The sequence below is a fragment of the Oncorhynchus keta genome, chromosome 37 (assembly GCF_023373465.1).
Source record: "Oncorhynchus keta strain PuntledgeMale-10-30-2019 chromosome 37, Oket_V2, whole genome shotgun sequence".
Taxonomy (NCBI): Eukaryota; Metazoa; Chordata; class Actinopteri; order Salmoniformes; family Salmonidae; genus Oncorhynchus; species Oncorhynchus keta.
Window position 1 is genome coordinate 1,057,813 of NC_068457.1, and position 19,010 is coordinate 1,076,822.

Genomic DNA, 19,010 nt, shown 5'->3' on the forward strand with positions numbered 1-19,010 from the left:
CTACAGCTAGCTAGCACTGCAGTGCATAAAATGTGGTGAGTAGTTGACTAAAAGAGAGAAAGACAATAGCTGAACAGTTTTGAACAATTACATTTCTTCCAAAATGAAGGAGAAGCAACAGAGAAAGAGATTATCCTTCATTTTCAGTTTCACTTACTTAGCTAGAAAATGAAGATAGCTAGTTTAGCCTACTGAAACACCCTACTCAAAACAGAGGGATGCTATGTTAGCTAGCTGGCTATGACTATCCAACAAAACACTGGAACTTTTCCAAGTCAAGTAAAGCTTTTGGTTTTTACTAATTTATTGCCACCGGGGCTAGCCAGCGTAACTGCTTACTGACTGTACTCTGTAATGTTACTGCATGATTGTAGCGGGTTTACTAACGCGTTAGTTCTATTAGCTATGCTGACTATGATGTTACTTTAGCTAATATGGTGACAACAATGTATGCTGTGTGTAGCGGTTTGGCTTGGAAGGTTTATTTTGCTTGGTCACACAGCTGATGTGTTGTGCATTGAAGTCCACATGAGAAGGTGAGAGGAGACTGCATAGATGTGAGAAGGCATACAACGTGGCTGCTATGAAAGTGAACTGTGTTTACACATGATCAGGGGTGTATTCATTCTGCCGATTATTGTTGAAAAATGTTTCCTTAACCGAAGCAAACGGAACTAAATGGGGATAAGCACTGTCTGTCCATGTGTCACCTCAAATGTGTCTCTTGACCTGTATGCACCTACGTTATAAACTTTAATTCATAGGCTAGGTTGTAGCAACCTCATGAGTATAGGGTGTGACGCTTGGCATTCAGGCCAAAGAGTTAAATCTTGGTTTCGTCAGACCAAAGTATCTTATTTCTCATGGTCTGAGTCCTTTAGGTGCCTTTTGGCAAACTCCAAGTGGGCTGTCATGCACCTTTTACTAAGGAGTGGCTTCTGTCTGGCCACTCTACAATAAAGGCCTGATTTGTGGAGTGCTGCAGAGATGGTTATTCTTCTGGAAGGTTCTCCCATCTCCACAGAGGACCTCAGTGTGACCATCGGGTTCTTGGTTACCTCCCTGGCCAAGGCTCTTCTCCCCTGATTGCACCAATACTCTAGGAAGAGTCTTAGTGTTTACAAAAATCTTCCATTTAAGAGTAAAATTCAAGTATTATGTAGTAGCCTAAACTTATCGCTGTTACATTGAACTAGGTGAATGGAATATGAATGACAGTCATCCAATATGATGTAATAGAAACAAGGCCATGCTCAATAATCCTCCCTCGTCTTAAACGGCACTGACTGCCACTGAATTCTATAATTACGCCCCCAAAGGTTCTTCAAACATAGGAGGTCCTGTACCGGCAAGAAATTAAATCTACTTTTACCCCTGGTCTATATATGCACAAAATATCTAAATGAAGTTGACATACTCACACACACTTCTGAAAGGATGACTCTGGACCACTGTAGCCTTTTGAATTTGATGGTACCCCATAATCTATAGAGAGGATTAACAGATCACATTTAACAGTAAGTCAGAGCCCACCATTCTGTGTCCACGGGTCCCTGCCCCAGAGATTTAAAAAAAAAGAGGTCAACGGACATACTGCCTAAAATAAATGAAATCTTACAAGACTATTTCCAGTGAGTGCAGGTTTTTCCCCTATCATTATGTGCTTTTTAGCACCGTACACCCAAAGAGACTTCCCATCATTCAGAAGTGAGCATACTGTTTACACAAGACGGAAGGTATTTTTTTGGTATTTTATTAGGATCCCCATTAGCTGTTGCAAAAGCAGCAGCTATTCCTGGGGTCCACACAAAACATAATACAGAACATCATTAGACAAGAACAGAACTACATACATTTTTAAGAAGGCACACGTAGCCTACATATAAATGCATAAACACAAATTATCTAGGACAAATAGGGGAGAGGCGTTGTGCACAAGGTGTTGCATTATCTGTTTTTTGAAACCAGGTTTGCTGTTTATTTGTGCAATATGAGATGGAAGTTCCATGCAATAAGGGCTCTATATAATACTGTACGTTTTCTTGAATTTGTTCTGGATTTGGGGACTATGAAAAGACCCCTGGCATGTCTGGCATGTCTGGTGGGATAAGTGTGTGTGTCAGAGCTGTGTGTAAGTTGACTACGCAAATAATTTGGGATTTTCAACAGGAAGAAGTGATGCAGTCCGTCTCTCCTCAACTCTTAGCCAAGAGAGACTGGCATGCATAGTATTTAATATTAGCCCTCTGGTTACAATGAAGAGCAAAAGGTGCTGCTGTGATGTGACGTACCTGCGTGGATCTGTCGGGAGGAATGGGGGCTGTGGGGCACTTGGGGGGTGGGCTCTGAGTAGGTGCGCTTGTGGCGAATAACCAAAGGCGGAGGGGGGGTCCTCTTCTTGCTGCTACTGCTGCTACTTGTGGTGGGGATGATGACATCACCCCAGCCCACTGGTGGGCTAACCGGGGGAGGAGGAGGTGGGACATTTGGAGCTGGAAAACACAAGTTATAATAACATGGTTTTAGCATTGGCAATCCATAAAAGACAGAGGATGTGATGAAGAGCAGATTGATGCAGAAACCATCTGGAATAGAAGTGAAGAAAACTGCACAAGACAGTTTGATTGTTGAAGCACTTTTTTTGCACTAGGAGCTAAAAGGACCAAAGTACATCACATAAAATAAGTGTCCCATTTGTTATGTCCCTGTGACTGTGTCAATAATATTATCTGATCTCCTATGAGGAGTTTTTAAATGATGTCTTTCAACAAAGCACATTTGCGTACTGTCTATATCAGGGGTGGCCAAAGTAAGGCCCATAAAGCCAATTAAATGTATTTTTATAGGCTACACTTGAGCGTCTAAAATAGATAGTATGAAGAAATTATAATATACCTATCATATGTACACTATTTATCCAGCACACAAATTGAGTTTGATGAACAAATCAGCACCACAAATGATTTATTCGACCCTCCGTTGAATTTTGAAGCCCGGATTTATTTCATTATTGCCCACCCCAGGTCGAGATCATTTTGTGTGTTTTATTTTCACAGGATGTCCCATTGAGACCAATGCCTCTATTCCCAAGGAAGCCCTTCATATACACCATTTATACCAGCGTTTCTTAAAGTATGGTTCGTCACGGACCTGTTAATGGTGGGTCGCGACGTAAATGTATAATTCTTTCATTAAATTAAATGTGTTTTGTGTGGGGAAGTGCTTAGTAATGAGTCTCACAACTAACAAATCAACTAACATGACGGTAAACCCAGGGAGTTCTTTAAGAACAGGGCAGAATGCTTCAGGAAACAGTGCTTCGACAGTGGAAGAGTAAGTCAACTAGCAAGGCATTGTTGTTATTTTATAACAAGTGATGATGAGTAGAAATAAGGGAGTACTATCTCTCATAGGAGTAGATGTGAGTTTCTCTTTGAAACAATCCCCTGGCCTTGTAACATTACACAGCTAATAGCTAACGTTAGCCAAAGCAAGCTAACTCGCTACTGATAGTGCAACCCTAAGAAACAGTACAGATGAAGATCAAAAGTGATCAGGCCTATTGTACATTTTACTGTAGAAATGGTTGGAACTGTTGCAAGTAATAATTTTTATTCTGAACTGGAATAACCTGATTGAAGCAAGCTGCTTTTTGACGCAAACACTCACACAGTTCTGGGTTGCTCATGAGCAGCAGGAAGCAGACTCCTGCCTGACTGAGAAAGCAGTAATGTTCTGATCCAGTTTGGCACCACATACCACATGCAAGTCAGGGTTCTCAAGTACAGAAACAGTGTCAATGCTGAGCATGACCTCAGTGTTGCACTGTGAAAAACAGCCCAGAAAAGACATGCTTGTTGAAAACTTCAACCAGCCAGACACCTCTCATTAGGACTGTGTGTATGTGTGTGTTCTCTGGTCTACATATGTGTGATGTGATCAATCTGTTTATTCCAGTTCAGAATGAAATTATTCATTGTATTTTAACAGCAACAGTTCCAACCTAGACAGGTACGTAAAAGTGTTTTTAATGGGGAAAAATAAACATGAAAAGATGTATTTAATTATTTGTTTTTGTCTATATTTTTTTTAGGCATAAGGGCAATGAAATGTATCGATATTTACGAATAGTTGCATATTTTCCTAAACTTGGGTCCCAGGAAAACACAGAATTTCTCATTTGGGTCGCAGGCTGAAACAGTTTAAGAACCCATGATTTATACAATTTACAATTACGCCATAATAAAACAGGATCTACAAGCCATTCCTCAGCAAAGAAGTCTTTAAATCAACAATTTGAACTGCCCCAGAGGTCCCAGAACATCAAGTTGCAGGGAACTATGTAGATCATTCCATACATGGGGTGCAAAGATACACCTACTAAGGGCATTTCTTTATTTTTTACTATTTTCTACATTGTATAATAATAGTGAAGACAACAAAACTATAAAATAACACATATGGAATCTTGTAGTAACCAAAAAACTGGTTTAATATTTATTTTATATTTCAGATTCTTCAAAGTAGCCACCCTTTGCCTTGATGACAGCTTTGCACACTTGGTATTCTCTCAACCAGCTTCATGAGCTAGTCACCTGGAGTGCATTTCAATTTAAGGCCAGTCAATCCAAAAAATGTCAAGAACTTTTAAAGTTTCTTCAAAGTAGCCACTCTTTACCTTGATAACATTTTTACAAACTTGGCATTCTCTCAACCAGCTTCACCTGGAATGGTTGTCTAACAATCTTGAAGAATTCCCCACATATGCTGAGAACATGTTGGCTGCTTTTCCTTCACTCTGTGATCCAACTCATCCCAAACCATCTCAATTGGGTTGAGGTCAGGTGATTGTGGAGGCCAGGTCATCTGATGCAGCACTCCATCACTGTCCTTCTTGGTCAAATAGCCCTTACACAGCCTGGTGTGTTGGGTCCTTGTCCTGTTGAAAAACAAATGATAGTCCTGCTGAGTGCAAACCTGATGGGATGGCATATTGCTGCAGAATGCTATGGTAGCCTTGCTGGTTAAGTGTGCCTTGAATTCTAAATAAATAAAGCACCCCCACACCATCATACCACCTCTACCAGGCTTCACAGTGCGAACCACACATGCAGAGATCATCCGTTCACCTACTTTGCGTCTTACGAAGACATGGCGGTTGGAACCAAACACCTCAAATTTGTACTCATCAGACCAAAAGGACAGAGTTCCACTGGTCTAATGTCCATTGCTCATGTTTCTTGGCCCTAGCACGCTCCTTCTTCTTATTGGTGTCATTTAGTAGTGGTTTCTTTGCAGCAATTCAGCCATGAAGGCCTGATTCAACCGTCTCCTCTGAACAGTTGATGTTGAGATTTGTCTGTTACTTGAACTCATGAAGCATCAGGGCTTTGTGATGGCCACTCCAATACCTTGACTTTGTTGTCCTTAAGTCATTTTGCCACGACTTTGGAAGTATGCTTGGGTCATTGTCCATTTGGAAGACCCATGTGTGACCAAGCTATAACATCCAGACTGATGTCATGAGATGTTGCTTCAATATATTCACATAATTTTCCTTCCTCGTGATGCCATCAATTTTGTGAAGTGCACCAGTAACTCCTGCAGCAAAACACCCCCACAACATGATGCTACCACCCCTGTGCTTCACGATTGGGATGGTGTTCTTGCAAGCCTCTCCCTTTTTCCTCCAAACATAATGATGGTCATTATGGCCAAACAGCTCTATTTTTGTTTCATCAGACCAGAGGACATTTCTCCAAAAGTACGATCTTCGTCCCCATGTGCAGTTGCAAACCATAGTCTGGCTTTTTTATGGCAGATTTGGAGCAGTGGCTTCTTCCTTGCTGAGCGCCAGTTTATGTTGATATAGGACTCATTTTACTATGGATTTTGATAGTTTTGTACCTGTTTCCTCCAGCATCTTCACAAGGTCCTTTGCTGTTGTTCTGGGATTGATTTGCACTTTTCCACACCAAAGTACGTTTATCTCTAGGAGACAGAACGCGTCTCCTTCCTGAGTGGTATGACGGCTGCATGGTCCCATGGTGTTTATACTTGCGTACTATTGTCTGTACAGATGAACGTTTTACCTTCGGGCATTTGGAAATTGCTCCCAAGGATGAACCAGACTTGTGGAGGTCTACAATGTTTTTTTCTGAGGTCTTGGCTGATTTCTTTTGATTTTCCCATGATGTCAAGCAAAGAGGCACTGAGTTTGAAGGTAGGCCTTGAAATACATCCACAGGTACACCTCCAATTGATTCAAATTATGTCATTTAGCCTATCAGAAGCTTCTAAAGCCATGACATCATTTTCTAGAAATTTTCCAAGCTGTTTAAAGGCACAGTCAACTTAGTGTATGTAAACTTCTGACCCACTGGAATTGTGATACAGTGAAGTAATCTGTCAATAAAGAATTATTGGAAAAATTACTTGTGTCATGCGCACAGTAGAGCTCCTAACCGACTTGCCAAAACTATAGTTTGTTAACAAGAAATTTGTGGAGAGGTTGAAAAACTAGTTTAATGACTCCAACCTAAGTGTATGTAAACTTTTGAATTTCAACTGTATATATGAGAATATCTGTGCTTAAAGATGAAACATTGTCAGTGAGTGGAAATGTGGAGGGTGATAAAAGGTTGCCTATAAATTCTGGAGGAGAGCCACATTCACGGTTAGAAAAGCAAGAAGATGTTCAAACAACGTAATTGTGTGTATTAGCAGTAGCAATAAAGAAAGAGGTTGGTTTATGAGTTTGGGGCAGGGAGCCGTGGCAGATTATGTGGAAATAGGAAGACGACTGTGAATAATTTTTGTTTTGTGGGTTGTCAAAAGCAGTGATATTTGAAGTGTGTCACTGGTAGAAGACATTAGGTCTCCCCTATTCTCCATAATAAATTGACAGTCACATCAGTTTCGGTTCTAATACAAGATATCAGGTCGTGTGACCAAATTATTGGGCACCAATACTGTAACTACGCTCTGGGAAGTGGGTATGACTACCTGAAAAATCTTTAAAATTGGCATGTATTAGAGCTGTGGGTGAGGTAATCGAAACTTCCTGGACACCGTCAGGAGAGGAGTTGGAAGAATAACTATTGAATTGGCGACCGACGGCCACGATTCTCCCTTTAAGGCGGGGCTAGAGAATTTCATTACATTGGTAATGGTGCCTATCTGTCAATCCTCCTTCAGTGGGGTCTAATTAAGCCATAGAGGCGATAAAATAATGGATTCTAAAAGGTAACACCGAATTGGTACGGCCAAACACTCCTTACAAGCTCAGAAAACCTTTTTTAATCTGATGAGACATTTGATTGAATCTTATTCTGAAATATATTTACATTTTATTTTTTCTTATTAAATAGATTTATAGAATTGACGAAAGGGAGGAAGGGGTCACAAGAAATTAGAGGAGTTAAAATTGGGAGTAATTGTTAGAATTTCGAAAAAGCAATTCTGTCAAGCGACAGCATTAGGGTTACCAAACCTAAAATGAACTTTTCAAATGTTTGTTCATGAACATGAAGGACAGTGGACTTCATTACCATGTTTTGTTTGTAATTAAAACTTTTGGGTTGCTGATTAAGGTGTAGCATAGTGAATACTAACTAAATGTACCCTTTCTCTTCCAGGAGAGGATGGGGTGTCCTTATCTCTCTCTTTGAAATGTTTCCCGAGGCTGTTGTCTTGGGAGAGAAGTTCATGAAAGTTTTATAAAGTATAAAGGTATCCGGATCCGGCTGTAAAAGGAGCTTCCAGATAAGTAAGGCCTGGCCATGTGTGTGTTTTTACCCTACTTTTTACCACACACACCAGCACACACAACCCACCGGTTATTAATATTTGTTAGTGGTGTTAATTCCGTGTATGATTTATTGTGTGGGGTCTTTTTAATACAGTTGTAGTAGGTTCTTAATGGGTGAGAAAGGATGCACCTTAAATGCACAAATGACATTTTCTGAAGTATCTATTGTTTGAATGTTGGTTGCACCCATGTAAATTCTACTGAGAAACCCAATGTAAACCGGGTACGCAGACTGATTTAAATGTTTAAAATGTTTTCTAAAGTACAGGCAAAGAAAAGGGGAAAGAAAATATGTGTGTTCAGTTGAGGGTCTTGAATTCGAGTGATACTCAACGTGAAGCACTAAGGACTGTCATTCTAAATTTGGGTTGGCTAATTTATCAATTGTTTTAATTATGATTCGGAAAGGAGAGAACAAGAGAGAGAGCACTTCCCCTAAGCTGTGAGGAGAGCACAAAGTGAGGGGAGGGTGCACTGCTCAAATCTATTCAGTCTAGGGAAACCTTATCTTGTCGCGTCCTCCGAGAGGGAGGTTATTAGAGAACCCACTAGATGATAGCTCAGGCTAACCATGATGGGACATTGATAGTAGGGGTTTAGTTTTACCATGTCATCAAAATCCTAATGTTAAAGGGCATCAATACATATGGCATGCTGGATGATACAGTACAATTAATGAAGTATGAAGCTCATAGTCTGTGTCTCGCTTTGACACCTGAGGAGGATGAAGGACACTGGCATGGAGACTAGCATCCCATTGGCATAGAACAGAACGGATGGATGGTTCTTGCCCCCAACCTCATTTGAATCAAGGGTGGTGTGAAATGATTAAACATGTATTTTCACTCTTCCCTGTTCAAGTCAATATGTTTTCTAGGTGTTGTGGAACATGTGCGTGATCACTGTTCGAGATGAGTTGGATATTGACTAATTGACTTGAGCATGTTCTAGTGTGTTTATAACTATGGTGGACTAGCAGTAGTGACTAACGTGTTATGGGTTAGATGGAATGATTTATGTGTAAATGTATTTGAAGCCGGGGCTAAGTACATACGGGGAATGTGTTTGAGACTGTTTGCATAAGGGTGTTAGTTGCAGAGTCTGACAGGACCGACATCAGTGTATTCTGTGGAGTCCCAAAAACCAAGGCGTTAACGTTATTGGGAAAGCGGAATGGAATGTGACTGGGGAGGAGATCTGGGTGGCTCATAAATTAAGGAAAGTGGTATTAGAGTCTCTGGGGAACAATACCACTCCACTGGGTATAGTGATATCAGGGGATAGCTTGTAGGAGAGGAAGGACTGCTAAATGTGCACAATATAGAGACTACTATGAAGTAAATTGAAAGTCACACATACCCAGATCAGAAACCGTCACACATACCCAGATCCAGAAACCGTGGATAGATGTCAGCATTTGCACAAAACTGAAAGCGCAATCCCACTGCATTTAACCGTGGCAAGGTGACTGGGAATATGGCCGAATACAGACACTTGTTATTCCCGCCGTAAGGCAAATAAACAGGCAAAACGTCCATATAGAGACAAAGTTGAGTCGCAATTCAACGTCTCAGACACGAGACGAAAATGGCAAGGTCAACAGACAATCACGGACTACAAAGGGAAAACCAGCCACGTCGCAGACAAAAACATCCTGCTTCAGGACAAGCTAAACACCTTCTTCGCCCGCTTTGAGGATAACACAGTGCCCCCAACATGGCCTGCTACCAAGGACTGTGGGCTCTCCTTCTCAGTGGCCGACATGAGTAAGACATTTAAGCATGTTAACCCTTGCAAGGCTGCCGGCCCAGACAGCATCCCCAGTCGCATCCATAGAGCATGGCAGACCAGCTGGCTGGGGTGTTTACAGACATATTCAATCTCTCCCTATCCCAGTCTGCTGTCCCCACTTGCTTCAAGATGTCCACCATTGTTCCTGTACCCAAGAAAGCAAAGGTAACTGAACTAAATGACTATCGCGCCGTAGCACTCACTTCAGTCATCATTAATTGCTTTGAGAGGCTAGTTAAGGATCATATCACCTCTACCTTACCTGACACCCTAGACCCACTTCAATTTGTTTACCGCCCCAATAGATCCACAGACGATGCAATTGCCATCGCACTGCACACTGTCCTATCCCATCTGGACAAGAGAAATACCTATGTAAGAATGCAGTTAATTGACTATAGCTCAGCATTCAACACCATAATACCCTCCAAGCTCATCATTAAGCTCGGAGCCCTCAGTCTGAACCCTGTGCTGTGCAACTGGGTCCTGGACTTCCTGATGAGCACCCCCGAGGTGGTGAATGTAGGAAACAACACCTCCACTTCACTGATCCTCAACACAGGGGCCCCATAAGGGTGGGTTCTCAGCCCCCTCCTGTACTCCCTGTTCACCCATGACTGCGTGGCCACTCACGCCTCCAACTCAATCATCAAGTTTGCAGACGACTCAACAGTAGTAGGCCTGATTTCCCAGAATGATGAGAGCCTACAGGGAGAAGGTGAGGGCCCTGGGAGAGTGGTGCCAGGAAAATAACCTCTCACTCAACCTCAACAAAACAAAGGAGCTGATCCTGGACATCAGGAAACAGCAGAGGGAGCACACACCCCTGTCCACATTGATGGGACCACAGTGGAGCAGGTGGAAAGCTAAAGTTCCTCGGCATACACATCACTGACTATCTGAAATGGTCCAGCCACACAGACAGTGTGTGGTGAAGAAGGCGCAACAGTGCCTCTTCAACCTCAGAAGGCTGAAGAAATTTGGCTTGGCCCCAAAGACCCTCAAATATTTACAGATGCACAATTGTGAGCTTCCTGTCGGGCTGTATCACCACCTGGTATGGCAACTGCACCGCCCGCAACCGCAAGGCTCTCCAGAGGGTGGTGTGGTCTGCCCAACGCATTATCGGGGGAAAACTACCTGCCCTCCAGGACACCAACAGCTCCCGATGTCACAGGAAGGCCAAAAAGATCATCAAGGACAACAACACCTGAGCCACTGCCTGTTCACCCCGCTATAAGGTGCATCAAAGCTGGTACAGAGAGACTGAAAAACAGCTTCTATCTCAAGGCCATCTGACTGTTAACTTCTTTGGGATAGGGGGCAGCATTTTCACTTTTGGATGAATAGCGTGCCCAGAGAGAACTGCCTCCTACTCAGTCCCAGATGCTAATATATGCATAGTATTATTAGTATTGGATAGAAAACACTCTGATGTTTCTAAAACTGTTTGAATTATGTCTGTGACTATAACAGAACTCATATGGCAGGCAAAAACCCGAGAAAAAATCCAAACAGGAAGTGGGAAATCTGAGGTTTGTAGTTGTTTAACTCACCCCTATCGAATACACAGTGTTATATTGGTTATGTTGCACTTCCTAAGGCTTCCACTAGATGTCAATCGTCTTTAGAACATTGTTTCCGGCTTCTACTGTGATGTGGGACCGGATGAGAGCTCTGCCGACGGCCTTGTTCTTAGTCACACGCTTTCACTTGAGAGGTAGCTATTGTTCCATTGCTTTTCTACAGACAATGGAATTCTCCGGTTGGAACATCATTGAACTTTTATGATAAAAACATCCTAAAGATTGATTCTATACTTAGTTTGACAAGTTTCTTCGACCTGTAATATAACTTTTTGAGCGTTTCGTCCGAATGGACCAGATCGCGCATTTGGATTTGTATACCAAATGCCCTAACAAAAGAAGCTACTGGACATAAATGGACATAAATGATGGACATTATCGAACAAAACAAGCATTTATTGTGGAACTGCGATTCCTGGCAGTGCATTCTGATGAAGATCATCAAAGGTAAGTGAATATTTATAATGCTATTTATGACTAATTGACTACCCAACATGGCGGATATTTCTTTGGCTGATTTGGGCTCTGAGCGCCGTTCTCAGATTATGCTTTTTCCGTAAAGTTTTTTTGAAATCTGACACAGCGGTTGCATTAAGGAGAAGTGTATCTATATTTCCATGTCTAACAATTGTATTTTCAACGACATTTATAATGAGTATTTCTTTGAATTCATGTGGCTCTCTGCTATATCACTGCATGTTTTGGAACTACTGAACGTAACACGCCAATGTAAAATAAGATTTTTGGATATAAATATGAACTTTACCGAACAAAACATACATGTATTGTGTAACATGAGTGTCCTATGAGCCATCACTAAGCCGCTTCCACCCGGTAACGTAACCCTTCACCTTAGAGGCTGCTGCCCCAAATAAATAGGCTTGAAATCACTGCCCACTTTAATAATGGAACACTTGTCACTTTAATAATGTTTACATATTTGTGCTTTACTCATCGCATATGTATCTACTTTATTCTATTCTACTGTATTTAGTCTATGCCATTCCGACATTGCTCATCCTAATATATATATATATATATATATATATATATATATATTCCTTAATTCCCTTATTTTACATTTAGATTGTGTGAATTGTTAGATATTACTGCACTGTTGGAGCTAGAAACACAATCATTTTGCTACACCCAAAATAACATCTGCTAAACATGTGTATGTGCCAAATACAAATTGATCATGGTGGGAGTAGTAAAGATATTGTTGTCGTTTTTATTTTATTTACCTTTAAACTGGGAGTCACATTGAGATTAAAAATCTAATTTTACAGAGAGCCCTGTATACATTACAATAAAATGGAAATAATATAACATACATGTATATAAAACAATAACATTCAGCACACAATAAACCAAAATAAACATATTTAATAAAAGCAATCGCATTCAACTATATAGAGGTCCTCAAACAATAATTTAAACTGCCTGAGTGGCACCAGCACATCTAACTGCAGTGATTAGGGGCAAATCAACTGTGGAGACTGAAGGGATCTCTAGTGTTATCCATTCCTGAGAACAGGTTTGGTAACTTATGATCTTAACTTAATGAGGGAGTTTCTGTAAGATTGCTTTGTAAATAAATAAAAGAGAATGCAGCTCTCTTCTTACGTAGAGGTCCATCCCACATTTGTATACAGATTACAACGAGTCCTAAAATTGTTGCCTGTGATAAAACGTATTGCGGAATGGTAGACTGCAGCCAAGGGTTTTAAAACAGAGGTTGTGCCGCATGCACGTAAACAATATCAACAAAATCCAATACAGGGAGAAGCGTTGTTTGAACAATCTTTCTCCTATTTTCAATACTGAGGCATGATTTATTTTGATATAAAAAAACAATCTTGGATCTTAGCTTCTTAGTCAGATTTTCTATATGCGTTACGAAGGACAACTTGTCATCAATCCAGACAACCAGGTACATATATTGAGAAACCAGCTCAATCTGGGCTCCATTTGTAGTGCAAATATGGAGGTCCTCAGGGTCAACATTTCGTGACCTAGAGAACAGCATGAGCTTGGTTTTACTTGTATTGAACACTTGTACTTAAGTCATGCTTAAGTTCACGAATGGCCTGCTGCACTGAGATGGCACAGGAATACAACACTGTGTCATCTGCATAGAGATGAATGTTACAAGTATTAACACGGCTTCCTATGTCATTAATATACAAAGGTGAACAATAATGGACCCAAAATCAAACCCTTTGAGGAACACCTTTGTGAATCTCAAGAAATTAATATTTAACCCCTTCTGTCAAGATGGCCTGAGATCTGTCGCTAAGATAATTCTGAAACCATAAACAGGTTGTATATCCCAGGCCTATTCTTGATAACTTCTTCAGTTAAACAGAATGATTCAACTGTGTCGAACGCCTTTGACAGGTCAATATACAAGAACAGCTCTTTTTAGCATCCAGGGCATTGACAAGATCATTTAAAACTATCGTGGTTGCTGTGGTAGTACTATGCCCCGGCCTAAACCCTGGTTTACATTAAAAATACAATTATCAGATAAAAAGGACCAAAGTTGTACATTAACCACATTTTCAAGAATCTTAACTAAACGAGGTAGTCTTGAAATGGGGCGTTTGTCAAGATAATTTATGGAGTGGCATCATGAAATGAATAACTTGCTAGTAACAGATGACGTTCATATTCTGACTCTGAAACTCACTTAGATAATACATTTGATGATACAGTGGTAGCAATACAAGGTTATAACATTTAGAGAAAATACAGAAATGCCAGTGGTGGTGTTGCTTTATATATTCAGAATCACATTCCTGTAAAGCTTTACAGAGGATCTCATGTGAAATACTGTTTAAGTAATATGGCTACAGGTTCATCTGCCTCGCCTAAAGCCCATTCTTGTGGGAAGCTGCTATAGACCACCACGTGCTAACAGTCAGTATCTGGATAACGTGTGGAATGCTTGATAAAGTATGTGATGTCAACAGAATAATATTTTCTGGGTGATTTAAATTTTGACTGGCTTTCATCAAGCTGCCCACTCAAGAAAAATGTTCAAACTAACCCGTGCCTAAAACCTGGTTCAGGTTACCAGTCAACCTACCAGGGTAATTACAAATAGCACAGGAATTAAATCATCAACATATACTGATCACATCTTCACTAATGCTGCGGAACTGTGCTTGAAAGCAGTATCCAGATCTACCATTTGTAGTGATCACAATATAGTATCCATATATAGGAAAACCAAAGTACCAAAGGCTGGGCCTAATATCGTGTCTAAGAGGTCATACAAGAAGTGATTCCTATGTTGTTGGTCTGTGGTGTGTAATGAAGAGACCCTAGACACTGCACTGACACATTTATGAAATGACTTCTCAGTTGCGAAAGAGAATGCATCCATAAAAGAAAAGTACTGTAAAAACTGTTAATGCCCCGTGGATTGATGAGGAATTGAAAAAATGTTTTGTACACCAATGGTACTACACCGGCTCTGATGCTCGTCAGATGTGGCAGGGTTTGCAAATTATTACAGACTACAAATGGAAAAACAGCCACGAGCTGCCCAGTGACACGAGCCTACCAGACGACTTCAAGGTAAGCAACAGTGAAACATGCATGAGAGCCTCAGCTGTTCCGGACGACTGTGTGATCACGCTCTCCGTAGCCGATGTGAGTAAGTTCTTTCAACAGATCAACATTCACAAGGCCACAGGCCCAGACGGATTACCAGGACATGTACTGTGAGCATGCGCTGACCAACTGGCAAGTGTCTTCACTGACATTATCAACTGAGTCAGATTGAGTATGTAATACCCACATATTTCAAGCAGACCACCATAGTCCCTGTGCACAAGAACACCAAAATAATCTGCCTAAATGACTACCGATCCGTAGCACTCACGTCTGTAGCCATGAAGTGCTTTGAAAGGCTGGTCATGGCTCACATCAACACCATTATCCCAGAAACCCTAGACCCACTCCAATTTGCATAAAGCCCCAACAGAGCCAGATGATGCAATCTCTATTTCACTCCACACTGCCCTTTCCTACCTGGACAAAAATAACACCTATGTGAGGATGCTATTGGTTGACAACAGCTCAGTGTTCAACACCATAGTGCCCTCAAAGCTCATGACTAAGCTAAGGACCCTGGGACTAAACATCTCCCTCTGAAACGTGATACTGGACTTACAGATGGGTCACCCCCAGGTAACAACACATCCGCCACACTGATCATCCCCTCAGGGGTGCATGCTCAGTCCCCTCCTGTACTCCCTGTTCACTCATGACTGCATGGCCAGGCATGACTTCAACAACATTATTAAGTTTGCGTCGTGTGGTGCCAGGAAAACAACCTCTCCCTCAGGGTGATCAAGACAAAGGAGATGATTGTGGACTACAGGAAAAGGAGGACCGAGCACTCCCCCATTCTCATCGATGAGGCAGTAGTTGAGCAGGTTGAGAGCTTCAAGTTCCTTGGTGTCCACATCATCAACCAACTATCATGGTCCAAACACACCAAGACAGTCGTGAAGAGGGCACGACCAAAGCCTATTCACTCTCAGGAGACTGAAATGATTTGGCACGGATCCTCAGATCCTCAAAAAGTTATACAGCTGCACCATTGAGAGCATCCTGACGTGTTGCATCACTGCCTGGTATAGCAACTGCTAGGCCTACGACCGCAAGGCACTTACAGAGGGTAGTGCGTACGGCCCAGTACATCACAGGGGCCAAGTTTACTGCCATCCAGGTCCTCTATACCAGGCAGTGTCAGAGGAAGGCCCTAGAAATTGTCCAAGACTCCAGCCACCCAATTCATAGACTGTTTTCTCTGCTACCGCATGGCAAGTAGTACCAGAACTCAAAGTCTAGGTTCAAAAGGCTTCTTAACAGCTTTTACCCCCAAGCCATAAGACTCCTGAACAGCTAATCAAATGGCTACCCAGACTATTTGCATTAACCCCCCTCCCCTTCACGCTGCTGTTACTCTGTTTTTATATCTACGCATAGTCACTTTAACTCTACCTACATGTACATACAGTTGAAGTCGGAAGTTTACATACACTTCGGTCGGAGTCATTAAAACTATTTTTCCACCATTCCACAAATTTCTTGTTAACAATAGTTTTGGAAAGTAGGTTAGGACATCTACTTTGTAATTGACACAAGTAATTTATCCAACAATTGTTTACAGATTATCTCATTGTATCTAAATTCCAGTGGGTCAGAAGTCTCCATACACTAAGTTCACTGTGCCTTTAAACAGCTTGGAAAATTCCAGAAAATGATGTCATGGCTTTAGAAGCTTCTGATTGACATAATGTGAGTCAATTGGAGGTGTACCTGTGGATGTATTTCAAAGCCTACCTTCAAACTCAGTGCCTCTTTGCATGACATCATGGGAAAATCAAAAGAAATCAGCCAAGACCTCAGAAAACAATTGTAGACTTCCACAAGTCTGGTTCATCTTTGGGAGCAATTTCCAAATTCCTGAAGGTACCACGTTCCTCTGTACAAACAATATAACACAAATATAAACACCATGGGACCACACAGCCGTCATACCGCTCAGGAAGGAGATGAGTTCTGTCTCCTAGAAATGAAGGTACTTTGGTGCGAAAAGTGATAATGAATCCCAGAACAACAGCAAAGGACCTTGTGAAGATGCTGGAGTAAACAGGTACAAATGTATCTACTGTATTATCCACAGCAAAACGAGACCTATATCGACATAACCTGAAAGGCCGCTCAGCAAGGAAGAAGCCACTGCTCCAAAACCGCCATAAAAAAGCCTGACTACGGTTTGCAACTGCAGATGGGGACAAAGATCGTACTTTTTGGAGAAATGTCCTCTGGTCTGATAAAACAAAAATAGAACTGTTTGGCCATAATGACCATCATTATGTTTGGAGGAAAAAGGGGGAGGCTTGCAAGCCGAAGAACACCATCCCAACCGTGAAGCACAGGGGTGGCAGCATCATGTTGTGGGGGTGCTTTGCTGCAGGAGGGACTGGTGCACTTCACAAAATAAATGGCATCATGAGGCAGGGAAATAATGTGGATATATTGAAGCAACATCTCAAGACATCCAGTCAGGAAGTTAAAGCTTGGTCGCAAATTTTAATTTTTTTAATTTTACCTTTATTTAACCAGGCAAGTCAGTTAAGAACATATTCTTATTTTCAATGACGGCCTGGGAACAATGGGTTAACTGCCTGTTCAGGGGCAGAACGACAGATTTGTACCTTGTCAGCTCGGGGGTTTGAACTCGCAACCTTCCGGTTACTAGTCCAACGCTCTAACCACTAGGCTACGCTGGGTCTTCCAAATGGACAATGACTCCAAGCATACTTCCAAAGTTGTGGCAAAATGGCTTAGAACAACCCCCCTCTTAGAACAATCCCTCCCGGCTCTGGGAAAATTGTCATAAGCAATCGCTGAATAGCATAGCGCAACAGTCAAAAAATATTACTAGAAAATATTCATAAAATCACAAGTGAAATATTTTGAAACACAGCTTAGACTTTTGATAATCACCCTTGTCGTCTCAGATTTGGAAATGAAGCTTTACAGCGAAAGCAATACAATCGTTTATGTAAGTTTATCGATAGCCTAGCATAGCATTATTTCCACTTAGCATCAGGAAGCTTGGTCACGAAAATCAGAAAAGCAATCAAATTAACCGTTTACCTTTGATGATCTTCGGATGTTTTCACTCACGAGACTCCCAGTTAGACAGCAAATGTTCCTTTTGTTCCATAAAGATATTTTATATCCAAATACCTCCGTTAGTTTGGTGCGTTATGCCCTGGAATCCACCGGAAATAGCGGTCACGACAACGCAGACAAAAATTCCAAATGATATCCATAATGTCGACAGAAACATGGCAAACGTTTTGGATAATCAATCCTCAAGGTGTTCTTAAAATATCTATTCGATAATATATCAACCGGGACAGTTGGCTTTTCACTAGGACCGGGAGAACAATGGCTGCCTCTCTCTTTAGCGCAAGAATCACTCTGAGAGCCCCCACCTGACCACTTACGTAATGTGGTCGTTCACACTCATTATTCAAAATAAAGGCCTGAAACTATATTTAAAGGCTGTAGACACCTTTCTATGGCTGCAAGCCATAGAAAAAGGAATCTGGTTGATATCCCTTTCAATGGTCAAAAAGGAATGCATAGGAACACAGAGCTTTCAAAATAAGAGTCACTTCCTGATTGGATTTTCTCAGGCTTTCGCCTGCAATATCAGTTCTACTATACTCTTAGACAATATTTTTACAGTTTTGGAAACTAGTGTTTTCTAGCTGTCAATTATATGCATATTCTATCATCTGGTCCTGAGAAATAGGCCGTTTACTTTGGGAACGTTATTTTTCCAAAAATAAAAATAGTGCCCCCTAGCTTCAAGAGGTTAAGGACAACAAAGTCAAGGTATATTGGAGTGGCCATTACAAAGGCTTGACCTCAGTCCTATAGAACATTTGAGAGCAGAACTGAAAAAGTGTGTGCGAACAAGGAGGCCTACAAACCTGACTCAGTTACACCAGCACTGTCTGGAGGAATGGGCCAAAATTCACCCAACTTATTGTGGGAAGCTTGTGGAAGGCTTCCCGAAACGTTTGGCCATTGTTATATAATTTAAAGGCAATGCTACCAAATAGTAATTGAGTGTATGTAGACTTCTGACCCACTGGGAATGTGATGAAAGAAATAAAAGCTGAAATAAGTCATTCTCTCTACTATTATTCTGATGTTTCACATTCTTAAAAAAAAGTGGTGATCCTATTTGACCTAAGACAGCGAATGTTTAGTAGGATTAA

The 19,010-nt window shown here is 41.3% G+C and overlaps 1 protein-coding gene across 1 annotated transcript in view; it reads right to left on the reverse strand.

Moving 5' to 3' along the window:
* Positions 1–19,010, reverse strand: part of unm_sa1614 (un-named sa1614) — a 114,368-nt gene that overhangs the window by 11,892 nt on the left and 83,466 nt on the right. The window contains exons 23-24 of the mRNA XM_035754802.2: positions 2,292–2,492; positions 1,422–1,485 (exon numbers count right to left, since the gene is read on the reverse strand). Of these exons, the coding sequence (XP_035610695.1) occupies positions 1,422–1,485; positions 2,292–2,492 (265 nt within the window). The remainder of the gene's footprint in view (positions 1–1,421; positions 1,486–2,291; positions 2,493–19,010) is intronic.